General features: G+C 43.6%; 1 protein-coding gene across 2 annotated transcripts; it reads left to right on the top strand.

The window, feature by feature from the left end:
• The first annotated feature begins 7743 nt into the window (after positions 1–7743).
• On the top strand, positions 7744–15272 carry ildr1a (immunoglobulin-like domain containing receptor 1a). 2 transcript variants are annotated; one of them, XM_036540403.1, is made up of 8 exons: positions 7744–8019; positions 10180–10350; positions 10672–10821; positions 10988–11107; positions 11678–11824; positions 12445–12573; positions 12662–13446; positions 13866–15272. In XM_036540403.1, the coding sequence occupies exons 1-8, from the start codon at positions 7971–7973 to the stop codon at positions 13902–13904; spliced, it is 1590 nt and encodes a 529-aa protein (XP_036396296.1). In that variant the 5' UTR covers positions 7744–7970; the 3' UTR covers positions 13905–15272. The 2 variants fall into 2 exon arrangements, with proteins under 2 accessions (XP_036396296.1, XP_036396297.1); XM_036540404.1 differs by lacking the exon at positions 11678–11824.
• The last annotated feature ends 337 nt before the right edge of the window (positions 15273–15609 follow it).

The raw sequence follows: 15609 nt of genomic DNA, 5'->3' as shown, positions 1-15609 counted from the left end.
GTTACCTAACCTTATGACAAAAACAAAAAAGTTTAATGTTGCACAGTAGCTATAGTAGCTGTTACAGGGAGAAACCAGTCTAACATTAGCTGGCTAAATGTTAGCAAAATAATCGTCTATGACTGTCTCTCTCCTGGGTTGACTTTGCTTCGCCTTATGTCTACCTGCCTTGTTCTGAGAGAAAGTGGATGAATGCACTTATTGTTCACCATAGTGACGCAGAGTCTCCATGCAGGTAAGGGCAGCATCGGGTGAAACATGGCAGTGTGGTGTTAGAGCTCCCCCTTCACTCTCAGCACCACTCAGTTTACCTTAACAAGTCATCCATTACAAGTAATGAAGCTCATCGCAATCTATACTGAGAATTGTGCACAATTTTTTTTTTTTTAATTTAAACTGCCCACGACACTGAATTTCTGACACTTGTCCCAGTTAAAGGCAGACTGGATAATCCTCTGAGGGATAATGGAGAGCTGACTGTACACTCTCACTGATGCCCCCGAATGACCCTGTCTTCTCCTCCACAAAGTGGTCTCATCACACCCTCCCCCAGCCACACATGCCTTATAAGCTTTGCACCCATTGCACCACAGCAGCCTGGGAACTGTGTCACTGCCTCTGTGTCTCTGCTGATCCTGCTGCAGACAGCAGACAGGCCATACGCAGTGTTCATCCAGCGTTGGGACAGTGCTGTGACTATGATCCCTCAGTGCTCGGTTTGAATGCAGTATTAATATACCTTCAATTCTGCATCTGCATTTTAAGTTATTCACTACGATGTTGTTAAAGCGCTGAGGGAAATGTTTAATGTACTGTAATTTTGATCCTGTGCCATTCATTTTGTTACATTTTACTTGTTTAATGTTATCATTGTTTTGGTTTTTGATATAAAGATTGTCATTTCCGCCAACCCACAATGACTGTATTACTCCATGGGGTTATTGTAAATGATTATGTGTGTGTGCATTAGATAAGGCGCTTGTGCTGTGTAAACGTGTGTTTCTTATCTCTGTCCTTATCTAAATCCAGAGTACCCACACTATGGACTGGGCACAAGTATACACATTCATATACACTTCAGACTCACACCTTGTACTCTACACACACTCATGCACACATTAACTCTGTGCACACAGTAACTCCACACGCTCACTATTTCTCCACACACATGCACACACTAACCATGCACACAGACTAACTTGGTGTACATAGACTGCATAGACTAACTTTACACACTTTGCACACTGACTATACATACGCAGACTAACTTAATACACACACTATCTACACATCTGCATTAGCTCTACATGAGCACCAATTGTCAGCACATGCACAGGCTAACTATATACTGATACAATTAGTATGAACACACATTGACTCTGTGTGCACACACAAACTTAACACAAATGTCCTAACTTTAACTGCATACATTAACACTATACACAGACACTGTTAATGCAGGGAAGCCCAGGAGACTATTATAGGTCATACGGGTACGTTGATTCAGTGAAAACACATATGTTATGCATGTATGACATCCGGGGTCAATCCCAAACATCTTTACAGCAGCTTTGTGGGTACTTTACAGGGCATGATGTTGCGCTTGTGGGATATCCTGTGGAGCAAATTTGATATGGTTCCATTATTATGCTTCTGTCTGCTAGATTTATTTTATGGTCCCCCTGTGTAGCATATTTATTTGGCCTGGTTTAATGTCCTATGTACTATATTAGTTCTGTCTGGTTTATGGTTTTGTGTACTAGGTTTGTTCTGCCTGGTTTATGGTCCTGTGTTGTAAATTTGTCAATTTGCTTGGGTTAGGATCCTCCCATGTGGTACGTTTGTTTTGGTTCATGTATGGAGTGTCTGTATGAAGAATTTTCATAACTGGTTAATACTCACGTGGGAGAAGTGATATGGGTGGTTCGTGGTCAGCTGATTTTTTTATGATTGTTCACGGTCCGGTTTAGTAGATTTTTAGCAGTTGGTTTACAGTGGTCCTGTGTGGTGTATTTGCCACAGTTTGTTCATAGTCCTGTCTGGTAGATTTGTACAGCCCTGGGGTTAATAGCTTCTTTTGACAGACAGTGTTCCATTCAGTGTGAGTCATGAACACAAAGCCTTTGTCTGATATAACCACCCACAGAGAGTCTTTTTCTGTGAAAGCGCTGTCAATCACAGGTGGATACACACAGGCACACATATATTGAAGGTCATTGCTTTTGTCAAATGATCATATCTGTCTATTTAAGACAGTTGTAAGAATGAGAGCTCTGACACAATCAGCCAGATGAAATCTCAGTCACTATTTTTATTGTTCCATTCAAATCAATTCAATCATTTTTTTTCTTTTTATTACTCCATTTAAATTTAGTTTCCTATTGTCACATAAACAAGTTCTTCTGTATTTCTCATACTGTCATTATTATCTAGCTTTGGTACATTTTTCTTTGACTGAAGGCCTGCAAATTTTTTGTCAATGTCCTACGTGTATGCTGGTCATGTTGCTATTAGCAACTCAAGCTCATTTTGACTCACCAAGCCATTATTGCCACATTCCTGCTGGTAGGATTGAATAAATTAATCTTCATTCACCCAAATACTCAGGAATGCAGGTCTGTGAAGAGGCCTGCATAGTGGTGATTACTTTCAGCAGTAATCACCTGTAGTAATATAGCTGCATCATGAATCTCTTGCAAGTGGGGCAAAGTGAAAAGGGTAAGAAAGGCTTTGGCATTTATGATAGTAGAAAAAGAGCAAACAGGATGTTGAGAGTGTAAATTAAAAGAGTTGCACTAAAATTGCACAATGCCTTAGGCTTAGACTACATTTTCAGTATTGTGTTCACTCTTTGTCACCACTTTATAAAACAATATGAATAAACTATAAAAATACAAAGAGCAATGATAGACCCCACAGATAAGAGAGACATTTTTGGTTTCAGTAATAGTAGGCTGTTTCACTCAAATAGTTACCCTGATACAGTATATATGAAGGGACAGATATTATGGGCAACAGAGCCTGTTTCATGTTGTGTGAAGAGAGGCGGATACAGAAATTAGTTATGAAATAAATGCATAAAATAAAACTATGCATAAAACGGAACTGAGACTCTTAAGGTCAGGCACTGTGGAATCGGCAGTTTTTCACAAATGACAGGCTGGCCTGTTCTCATCGGTAAAGTTTCTTAAGCTCTTATCACCGCTGCTTTTAACTCCTGTTCAGGCCTATTTCCTGTACTCGTGTGTCATTTCCTGTGTGCCATTCCCGCTTCCTCCAGGTGATTCCGCCAGGCGTTAGTCTGAGCCTTAACAGGAATATTTTGAAATATGTCTTTGTGTGTTTATGTCAAAACAATGGGAATTAAAATCACTACAAAGATACCACAGGGAGTTTTTTTGCATCTGGGGGAGTCATACAAAAGGGTAAATTTTTTCTATAAATTAATCAACATGTGTATTCTTCCATATTGTCCAGTCCTACTGTATGTATGTGTGCCTGAGAGAGAGTGAAAAAAAGAGAGAGAACGCATCATATTGTGTTTGTGTGTGTGCATGGGTGCCTGAGTGCATATATTGGTGTGATCATGTGTGAAGGATATGTGTTAGGGCAGTTAGCTGCACTGAAAGAGGGATTGTAATGCATTGTTCTTCACAGGTTCAGAATTTACTCAAGTCCAGCTAAAGATGTAATCTGCCTTAAGTGTGTCTTCTTGAATGCCACTGGTTTTTTTTAAGATCCTGCATCTGTTAAACAAAGAGGCAGAAAACTGTTATCAGTCAGTTAATCTGGATGTAACGAAAGTGCATTGTAGGTGAGCAGTCCTCACAGTGACTCAAACTGTGGGTAAGAAGAATGAACTATTGCGGGTATGACGTCAAGGTAGACACATCAATGATTTGTTTCCCAAATGTCTTGCCTAATAAACACCCATGGGCAATCACAGAGATTAAGTCTGACCTTTTAAATTACAGCAACAAGAGAAGAGAAAATGCAATAGCTTGCTTATATTAGCTCATGTTTAGCTACATCTGGATGTGCCTATCATTTTTGTCTTAACTCCAAATATATCTCAACTCTCTGTCATTTTCCACTAAGATACTCAATGCAGCAAAAGCAGGTCAAATTGTGACCTTTCTTTGGAAACAAGATGTTTTTCTTTGCAGGTGCATTCCATTATTGATCAGAATAAAAAAAAATTAAAGAAAATAGTGTTGGCACTTTTAATTTTGTATATGCTTGAAACATTAGAGAACAGGGTTAAGGCAAAGCATATTGGAATGTAAAGAGTTGCTTAAGTAGCCACTTTTTGTCATATTCCAAGATTGTCGATTAAAGTATTCTACAAGGCTGCCTCTGCTGGGTGTGCAGACAGAAATCTGAACAATAACCAACGTGCCATCTGCTGCAATTTAATGCTGTACACTGATGTAGTTAATTGCCACTTACATTCACTCTTTGTCACTTGGCAGACACTGTTATCCAGAGCAACTTAACAAAGCAGATGAATCAGAACTCTCTGCAGACTGATCTGACAAAGGGCTTACACTGGTCGTCACATGACAACACACTAGATGACCATCACACATCCACGTCCCTGTATGATGCTGGGCCTGTTGCTTCTTCAGTAACTGCATATATCTATTTCAGGGACCAACCCTAAAGTTCTGTATGTGAATAGTCTCATTGGGGAGAAACCACTGGCTTGCACCCTGACTCTTCTCATCAGCTTCTTGCTTTTCATGCACTTCACCAACAGAATCAGGGCTAGGCTGGTCAAGTGAGGTGGTCACTGGCTTTTTCCACTTCTTAAACTAGGTGTGATGTGTTTTTTGCCAGGCATGCTTGCCAGTCACCTGTGGCAATCCTTTCTTTGCCAATGCTTCCTTGGTGGTCTACACCATTTGATGGGTGGTACAGTATAATATTCGCATGCCTGATTCCTTGACGGTGCGAGAAAAAAAAAAACTTGAATTGAAAGTAGAGCTCTTTCCATCTGATGCCTCTTTGTCAGTCTGAGTGCAGTTACACCCTGTGGTATTGAGTGTTCTTACAGCAAAACAGAAAGAGGCCAACGACCATCAGCTTTCATGCAACTCAAAAGGTCTTCAACCTCATGCAGGCAGGCATCACGCGCGATCCCCAAGGGCCTCTGCTCATCACAATGTGCCACAATGTCAGAAGCCATTAAAAGCCACTTTGCTTTGTTGTACACAGTTTCATGCATGGTCTTCCACTTCCCCACGGCTGACAAATCAAGCAGGTGGTGCAGTGGTTTCAAAGACACTTGTGTGGTCCACCATAACTAAAGGACTCTAAACTTGGTTACTTACCCAAGAAGTTTATCCTCTAGTCAATTTACCACTTTGCAGTCAGTTGCATGTCAGACACCATAAGCACAGACAGTGCTCTCTCAGAGCAAAATAGGCAAGCGTATAAAGAAAACATTCAAGACTTTCTTTTCAAACCTGTTTATATATAACCTTATCACAGGCAATCCACTGATGAACTGGAAATGCTCTGAATAAGCCCCTGTCTGTAGCTATGGAAGTGTAACCATTGCACCAAACCCTTGTGATAAAATGGGGATGAAAGTCAATATGTTTGTGTATTTCACTGCTGTTTTGAACTGCAAACGGTGGTTGCACGTTGTGCGTCGTATACACAGCACAGGCTAAGAATGTAACAAATAACAAAACAGTAACCTTTATTCAGGCTCAACAGTACAAGGTCACCATGTCCGTTTCTTTCCAATTATTTTACCACAAACTTCCGTGAACTGTAAAAAAAATCTATAGGAAAGCATATTGCCATCTAGTGGTAGAAATAGATAATAGCAACGAAGATGTAAAACGACAATAAAACAACATTAGGACTTTATGCCAAATAGGCAGCTACGCGGCAGATGCTAAAAAAAAAAAAAACCTTGCACTTTTACTCCATATCTCCACATTTACTCCATAACTCCATAACAGTTACTCCATACACTAGCATGAAAAAAATATTCAACTTCTCAAAATTATCCTCCCAGTGCCTATCGTTATCTCAGCAACAGATTCCTTAATACGCTTCAAAGTAAGCACTGTGCTCAGAAAATTCACAGAGGATAGCCTCCAACAGGTTTTGCTGTATGCAGCAAGCGACTAGCTTGTATCGCCTTGTTCGAACGCGCTCTGGCAACTATTATTTTCAAATCTGCTAATTCTGTGCTGAGTGCTGAGAAAAACAAAGTTAGTTCTATATAACATATTTTTGTTTCATGTGTCATCATGCAGCACTTTCAAGAGTGAACAGAAAGGGTGGTGATTCTGGAAATCTTATCTTCTGATTGCCACAATCTTTTTAACTTTGGTGTTGTAAGCCTCTAAGGGACTGTGGTCATGCACTGCGCTGCTTGGCGATGCTAATACACAGCTGTGCCAGTGTTACTCAATTCCAGAGGCTTCACTGCCACGCCTCAGATCAAATTTACAAGATTAAATAATCAGGAAATTGGCATTCTACTTTAGGTTTCTCATTAATTGTTCATGGCTGGAAATCATATTAATCAGGACCAGAAGACTAGCAAGACCAGAACTATGTTTGATCATTTTCCATTTAATAAGGTGTTTGAGCTTTTCACATTTTATGTGACAAAACAGAGACAATATTAAGTTCTGTACTAGCATACTTCTTGCTTACTTCTTGCTTTCATCATTCAAAAAAGACAAAAGTAACATGTCTCATCGCAGATTTTTTTTTTTTTTCCTGTGGCAATTAAACAAAAAATGCAAGAGGTCCGGAAGAGGAAACAACTGAATTCTAAAACGGACAGATACACAAGCTCTGGCATCTGGCCCAGGATGAAACTACAATAGCAGGAAACTCTTTGAATCCGACTTGGCAGATGATGAGGAGGCAGACCTTCCACACCCCCAGGCGCACGTGTGCGCCCACCGTAGAGCATCATTCGGAAAAGGACTCTGGCGCTCCAGGCACCACTAATTATCCCAGGGCCTGGGTCTGCGTCATATTCGTGCAGTAATTGGTTAGCACTTACTGGGATATTGTTGAATTTGTTAATCTGGGTCTTGAAGACATCTAAATGTGGGGTCGTATGCTTTCTTTCATTATTTCACTCCTACATTGTAACCAGCACCTCCGCAGGTTGTCAGGACGTGCGTTGCCAATGCCTTATACACAGAGAAAGTATTTTTCTCTACTAGTGATAATTAGATTTGGACACAGAAAGGCACTTTAAAAAGTAATGGACACATATGTCACATTACCAAGTACATACATCAGTAGTAAATCCTATGGATTGTATATTACATTTGCTTGTGCTGGGCAACCTGCTTATTTTCTAATCGTTACATGTTACCTGTTGATACATCCGAATATTCCCGGTTGCTGCTCAGATTACGTGCCTTGGCCAACGGTGAAACATCAGTGGCCCACCTGGGAATCAACCCGACACTCTTTGGGGCACTGCAATTGTTGCATTGTCGTTTCAACAGTTTGTCTTAATTTCAAATTAAATCCAAACTGACGTGTTGGGACGTTTCTAAATCTCATAATCTCATATTCGTCTGATTTCGCATGCCTGCATACTAGCACGTCACCTGTTATCACATTGTAAGATCCACGACTACTCCGCACGGTCTTGGCGTTTGGCCGCGCTGTTGCGTCACGTGATGCACCTGTTTCGGGGTGGGGTCACTGATGCCACCGAGAGCTGGGGGAGGGTAAGCGTCCGATCTTTCAGAAAACGAAGGCACCTGCGAAGGGAGTCGCGTCGAGGAAAGCAGGAAACCAGGGCTTTTTCATTTGAACGATGGCACTCTGAAGATCATTATCGACGCATTGAATATGGAAATTTTTGTTTGGTCCCATTATTGAGATGTGAGATATCATCGGAAGAAAAGAAGTCGTGTTCTAAAGTTTCCTTGTTGGATTTAACTAACTTGCTGGCTAGCTGTAGCTACAGGACAATGGGGAACCTGATACTGACGGTATTGCTGTTTGGCCTCCTGCCGGCAGGTAAAGTGGAATTTACATGTAAATTTCGCATTTAAACGTCATTTTGATTAATTGATTGATTTGTATCTTTATCTGCTTTTGTCATGATATGTTTATTCATAGTCAGGTTTAAAACTTCAGGTTTCTTTTTTCCTTTTCACGATACGGAGCATGCTCAGTAAGTCAATAATCGACAGGTGAAACTATGACCTAAGCAAACAAGTGTTCGTCACGTGACAGGGACGTGTTTACAGATGACTTGAAAAGATAGCGGTTGACAACGTAGAGATTTCTGACAAAATGTGTCATATACAGTGGTGAAAAATTAAATAACACAACATGTTATTGTTCTGAAGTTTGTAAAGATAAGTGTGGTATCCATGGTGATATTGTTAGCTGGAGGTGGTTGAGTAGTAAGGCCTAATGTCCTTCTCGCACTGAATTTTCAGCCACAAGTCTGTAACCGAAAGATCCCAGTCAAAGAATGGGTTTTGGCTGTGTTTCCGCATTTTGTCGGCGTGCTTGGCCGCGGCCTCATAGTCTGTTGAATGAGTTATGTGTTGTCTAAATTTTTTGTAGAGAATACATGAAGTAAGCTACTGGAATGAACATATCGGACAGCACTTCTTTTTAATCGATTAAAACCCGTTGTTTAATTATGGTAATCATACCAAAGGGATGTGGATGTAGATGTCGCTGGAGAAGAGGGTAAATACCCTCTTTGCTTATTTTCAGTGTGGGAGTAGTCTGGGCGACAGTCTCTGAACAGGTGACTGGTACAGGAAACGCAGGGGCAGCTGTCTGAGAGCGGCCTAAAATCTACAATAGGATTTGTAGACTACTCTATAAGAACAACACTCTCCTTTGCCACCGCTACTGGATGCAAAGCAATCCCACGCAATTGGAGATATCAAAAAGTGCTTTTAATCAGGAGTGATCCAGATACCAGATGACTCGTATTGGGTAAGAGTAGGTGTATTGACAGCTGTTTGTTACCAGGCAGGTAACAGCAGAGGTCTGAACAAAGTGTTCACAGAAGAGAGTGGAGGTGTAAACTTGCATAGAGCATATGTCTTCTGCTGCTGGTCACCATTTCTGTAAATGCTCTGAAGGGGAGTCTCAAGAAGTCACAATTTAGGCGAGAATCAAATGAGCATGTCTTTGTTTTGCATGTGGGATCTCTTGCACGAAAGTTGACCTGATTACTTGAAATTGGGAGAACACACAAACAGACAGACACAGAGACTGCGATGTGTCTACACACACTCTTGAAAGACTGGTCTGCCGTGTTCCCTGTGTGACGCCGGGGCCTTTAAGCTGTCAATGGCGGAAGAAACGGAAGCCTGATGTATGAGCTGCTTGTCTGACTGGTTCTTCCAGTTTAGTGACTTTGCTGTGTGAGTGTGGTATGAAACTGGATGTGAAGTGAGGATGAAAGACACACCCAGGTGTTTCTGTGTGTGTGTGTGTGTGTGTATAATTGAATGAGTGATAAACTTCTTTGGGATTTTGAAAGAATGCATGTATTCTTTTAATTTTTTTCATAGAAGTATTTCAAAGGCAGCTCTCTCCATTCCCCTCCAAGTCTGGGTGTTTTTCTGCCAGGAAGATGCCTTTGTTTCTGAAATGGGCTAAACGGACCCTTTAAAGTGAGAGCTCTGCTTTTTAAGGCTAGGGGAGTTCCAGAGGGGTTTCCCACGCATGATCATAAATTCACTGGAATTTGACAGAGACACAGAAGCAGTGTGTTTTAAAATGGAGGGGGCTGAGGAGTGTCCTTTTTTCTTTTTCTTTTTTTTTCTCTTTGTAAATGCTGTGTGTGAATGTGTCAAACTGAGGGATCCTAGATTAGATGGTGGGCCCTCTGTTTTCAGAAAGCTCTAAGCTGCTGTTGCTGTTTCAGATCTTAGACATCTAGGTTGTGGGTGTCAATGGTGGGTTCCCTTTTGGGTTTGGTCCAAGGTTCTTTCTATGCTTTTTCTTACTTGTAAATATGTAATTACCTTTTCCTAGCCCTTTGTTGAATTAAGTTAATGAAAGAAAGGGACTTTAAAAGTCAGGTCTCCAGCTTTGTCTCGTTCCCTCTCTTTGATCTTTCTCTGTAAATGAATTGTTTGATGTGCAAAGTTTTTGCCTGAATTTCATTTCGGTTTCAAAATCTCTCATCCGTCCATCTTTCAGCGGTGCTGTCCATCCAAGTAATTGTTCCTCAGACGGAGAGGAGCACAGCTCTCTTTGCCTCAGTCACCATCCGCTGTGACTATACGACCTCGGCCAACCTGCAGGATGTCCTGGTCACCTGGCGCTACAAGTCCTTCTGCATGGACCCCGTGCTGCAGTACTATTCCACAGGTGAGTTGGGTCTACAGGTGGCCATAGGTTCCTCAGATGAGCTCAGGGGGGGCGGGTCTATTCAGGTAAGTGTGGACACAGGTAAGTTGGGGCTGTGATCTTGGGAGGTCTGCAGGTGATCAGAGGCCCACAGAAGTGAACTGCATGGCAGAGTGGTACATTAGAAGGTGCCCGCAGCTGGGCAGGAGCTGTACCAGTGAACAGGAGTGTACGGGGCAGCTGGGGGCGCACAGGACCTCACAGAGAGCATTCATTTACGCTTGAATAGACTCGTGTTGTGTGAGACAGGCTGGGGCTGAATCTGGACTTCCTCTTTCCCAGCCTACCAGGCAGCTCTGTCTCTGGGTCAGGACCCGGCCAACGACTGCCCAGACCGCCAGCGGACGATCCGTACCGTGGTCCAGAAGAGGGGCACCAATGAGCCCATCCTGGGGTCTGATTACCGGGAGCGCAAGATCACCATTCAAAACAGTAAGCATCTCCCCAGATACCCTAAGTGTCCTGCAAAGTGATGCCTTTATAGCTGTGTCCCGCCTTCATATCTTTGTCCACATGTTATATAACTGTCATCCAGTGTTTGTCCATGTGAAAGCTGATGTGTGTGTGTGTGTGTGTGTGTGTGTGTGTGTCTCTGCAGAGGCAGATCTGGTTATTACTGAAGTGATGTGGTGGGATAACGGAGTGTACTTCTGCTCCGTTGATGCTCCGGGTGACACAACAGGAGACTCAGACCGGGAGGTCAAACTTATAGTGTACCGTAAGTAACTTATTCCAAGCATTTTTTGCGTACCCGGCTTTTCCGGGTTTAACGGTAATTAAATGGAACCCTGTTCTATCCAGATCTCCGTAATATAGATATATAATCCCCTCATATTAATTGTATATGCAAAGTCTTCAATAATTGTATTTTGAAGGGACACATGTATTGCATAAGTAAATGTAAAATCAAAAACCTCAAACATTCTTAGTCTCAAGCATCACATACATCAGACGTTGAGGTTGAGTTCTTCCAGATTCACTTCTAGATGACAACTCCTTTTCCCCAAATATTCCGACCCCTGCTGGTGTTTGTGAGCTCCTCAGTTGACAGTTACGATTACTGTACTAAATGAGTTCTATGCTTTTGATAAAGTTGACTCCAGTTCATACACATCTAAATATACAGTATTGAGGGTGTAAATAACCCATTATTGAATCGACAGAAAACAGTTTGTAAACCGACTATCAAAATCCGCCACTGGTCATGTTGATTCCACAGCTCAGATTACATTCTTGGCTCGATTGACGTGACCTCTGACCCCCCCCCCCCCCCCCCCCCCACACACAGATTGGCTGGTGGTACTTTTCATCGTCATTGGTGGCCTGCTCCTGATCATACTCTTCGGTGTGTGCTGCTGCCAGTGCTGCCCTCAGCACTGCTGCTGCTACGTACGCTGCCCGTGCTGCCCACAGACGTGCTGCTGTCCTGAGAGAGGTACGCACGCCGTTCCGCCTCCCGCATGTGCATGTGCGCCGGTGCAGCACAGCGGTAGGGAGCGGGACTCAAAACCGAAACAGGTTGCCAGTTCGATTCCCCTCAGGGGCACTGCTGTTTTACCCTTGGGCAAGGTAATTAACCCCAGATTGCCTCAGTAAATATCCAGCTGTGTAAATCGGTGACATGTAAAAAAAAAAATGTAACCTATGTAAGTGGCTCTGGATAAGAGCATCTGCTAAATGCCAGTAATGTAAAGTAATGCATGTACAGTACATACACACATTCACACACGCTCCTCTCTGTAATACACACATTCACACACAGATGCCTTACTTGGGGTATGTCTGTGTTTTTGATTGTAAGTTTGTGTGATGAGGTAAGATTTGTACAAGTACTCTAACTTGGAAATGAGAAGCCACTAGTAGCTGTGCCAAATGAGGAACTTACAACAGTTTTATTTTCTATTTCTTCCAAGCGTGGGTAATAGTTTTAAGTACCTGATTATTACTAGTGCTCGGAGAAGCATCAGTGTGTTTGCTGAGGAAGTGCCCCGCCTGTCCCATGTGCCCAGCTGTTCTGAGTGAGGCACACACACTCACTCCTCTCTCTGTTTGCAGCGGTGATGCAGCACCGCATGATGAAGGATGCCCAGAGGGCCATGGCTCCCTGGCTGCACGGCCAGCCTGTCTACGCCCCCATTAGCTCCCACGCTTCGTCCACGCAGATGAACCCCATGCTGTACTCCGGTAAGTGGCACGCCTCCCTCCTCCTAACCACCTCCCTCCTCACGGCTCCCGCGCTGCCGCTGACCCACGCCTTCCCGCTCTGTTCCAGAGTTCCCTTCCAAGCAGAACATCCCCATGGCGCCCATGCCCCTCCCACCTCCGCATCCCGCCCACCCCAGCATGCCCCCCAGCATGCACGGCAACGGCAGCATCCACGGCACCAGCCAGGCCCTGGACTACCTGGAGAGCCAGGTGCGGAACATGGACGTGAGCACGCCCCTGTTCCAGCCCCAGGCGATGCCACCCCCGCCTCAGCACATGCCCCAGGGCGTGCCATTCTCGCCGGGGCCTCCCAGCATGCTCTCCTCCCTTAACGAGATGGGCGTGCAAGGCGTGGAGCGTCGGGTCATCCAGCTGCCGCCGATAGTGGAGCACCCTGGCAGCTCCGCCCGGCGGGTCCCCTCCGGCCCCCGCAGTGCTCGCCCCCCCAGCCGCTCCAGCGAAAGCTCCAGCCGCAGCGCCCGTCGCCGTAACGACTACGGCCCCTCTCGCCAGGACCTGTCCCCTCCCCGCCGGGGTATCCTGCGCAGCTACAGCGAGGAGTCGGATTTCGAGGATAGGCGGCGGGGGTCCGGGCCAGGGGGCCGCCCCCGATCCCGCAGCAGAGACGACCTGCTGGAGGAGATGCGCCGGGCCCCGCCGCGTCGGGACAGGAGTTACTCCCCCCCGCGGCGCCGGGGGTCCTGGAGCTCTGAGGACGAGGACAGCAGCAGGAGGGGCGGAGCTCGCGGCCGTGGGGGAGGCTGGCCTGAGAAGCCCCCCAGCTACACCTCCATCGAGATCAAGCCGGGACGCAGGCAGAACGGAGGACTGAGACACAACGAGCGCTTCTCTGTAAGGCCCGCTCCTTTCCCCTCATACACGCATTCACTCTCTCTCACACTGACACACACACTGACACACACACTGACACACACACTGACACACACACACTGATACACACACTGACACACACACAAACGCACACACACACACACACTGACACACACACACTGACACACACACACTGACACACACACACTAACACACACTAACGCACACAAACGCACAAACAAACACACTGACACATACACACAAATACACAAACACACTGACACACACACACACACAAACGCACACTCACACTCATACACCATACTGTTTCTCACATATTCACATTCTTTCACAACGTTACACACTTGTGCTCCTCACTTTGCTTTTTCCCCGAGATGCCATGCACTAATGACTGTGTTGCTCCTTTGTCTTTCCCACAGGACAAGAGTTCCCGCAGCGGCACAAGTGTGGTGATATAAGTTAATTTTGCACTCTGTCTGTCCCATTTTACCATTAATGATCTGTAAATGTGATAGAATTGAGTGTCAGAAATTCTTAGCTGTGAGATTTTTATTAGCTGTGAAGAAGGAAAGCTTAACACAACAATGAAGCATCTTACTCCTCACTCCTTGCAGAAGGAGATACCTCATGGTGAAGTTCTGAGACTGGTTGGGTTTTTTTTTGTCCAATTTATCTCTTTGAGTTCCATAAAAATGAAATGGCACTTCACAGCTCCCTCTGCTGGTCAATACCTCTCATAGCAGGCAAAGGAGAGAGAGTGAACAAAATACAGGGCAGAAGTGGAAGGGTAGGATGAGGTGAGGCAGAGGGAGGGGACAGAGAAATGGACATTAGTTCCCCCTGAGTGTGATGGAGTCAAAGGAGAAGAGACCACCCAACACAGTTCTATTTTTTTTCTATTGTTTGTTTTTTTATTCTAATTCATTGTGAAAGTGCATTAGTCTTGCATCATTTTATTGGTTATGGAGGAATTTGTTTGTTTTTATATTTTTTGTTTTATTTTTGTATTAATCGTATGGGCATTAGCTCTTCTTGCGTAAAATAAAGTGAACTCTCCCAGAAATCCCCCATGTCAGGCTTTCTGACATGCTGCCACCCACTGTAGCTCTGAATCCTGAGCATCTGGTGGAGGTTTGAATGTACAGGCAACTCAATCTTCTGTTCTTTGATTTGTTAAGTTTTAGAAGGGTATTGTTAAATTGCCTCCCATACGAGAGCATGTGGAAATAATATACTTGTAAGTAGTCTGTTTAATATAGTTGTTTATTATTTATCATGGCTGTAGAAAGGACCACTTTTGAGGAACATAATGTGTGAAATGTTTTTTGTTGGGCTTTTGGTTTTAAAATGCAAGATGGTGTTACTTAAGATCCAGTTAGCCAAACTCCAGACCATTTTTAAACAAAAATTTGGATTGGATTGAATTGGCTAGGAGGACAATAACCAATCCCACACCTCATATTGAGTACACGCCTAGAGAGCAGCAGTGTAAATTTTAAACAGTACCCTCCCCTCCACCCCTCCAAAATGGAAGTGATTTTAAATAGGAGGTTAGCAAGGCAGGCTATGGTATGGTAAGTTTGAGGGGAAAGCCATTTCCAAGAAATGTGAAAATCATGTGAGTCATCATGTTGATTCACATATAAGGATTCAACTCATAAGGCTCCTGAAATGCAGGTGAGGCATGATATTAGCGGTATGAACAGCAGTGCGGCGTTAGGGAAGGTTAATGGAGGACAGTATTTCCTTATTATGTTTCCTACCTGTTGCGATTTATGTTGAACACTTCCTGTGTAACTGATGTTTGGCTGGATATTGGAGCAATGCAACCATGTAAATAGAATAAAATCTTGATACTGAAATGATTGTGTTCCTTGGTTGTTTCTGTCCAGATAAGATAACTTTATTTTTGCACACGAATGCCTCTTTGAGAACCTGAAATTAAGATTGTCAAACAGTAAACAAAATATATAATACTAAACTAAAAGCTAATAACATGGAGCTAACAGCTAACAAGATGGAGATTCTCAATGCATAATTATCCACTATTTGTGAACAATATGTCTTTAACCCTCATGGAATTGAAAGATAATACACACATAAAAATAAAATCTATTAAAAAAATTAATCTATTAAAAATAATAGATAACACAGATCTGCGTT

This window comes from Megalops cyprinoides, chromosome 11 (assembly GCF_013368585.1).
Source record: "Megalops cyprinoides isolate fMegCyp1 chromosome 11, fMegCyp1.pri, whole genome shotgun sequence".
Lineage (NCBI taxonomy): Eukaryota > Metazoa > Chordata > Actinopteri > Elopiformes > Megalopidae > Megalops > Megalops cyprinoides.
This window is presented reverse-complemented; position numbering and strand designations above follow the sequence as displayed.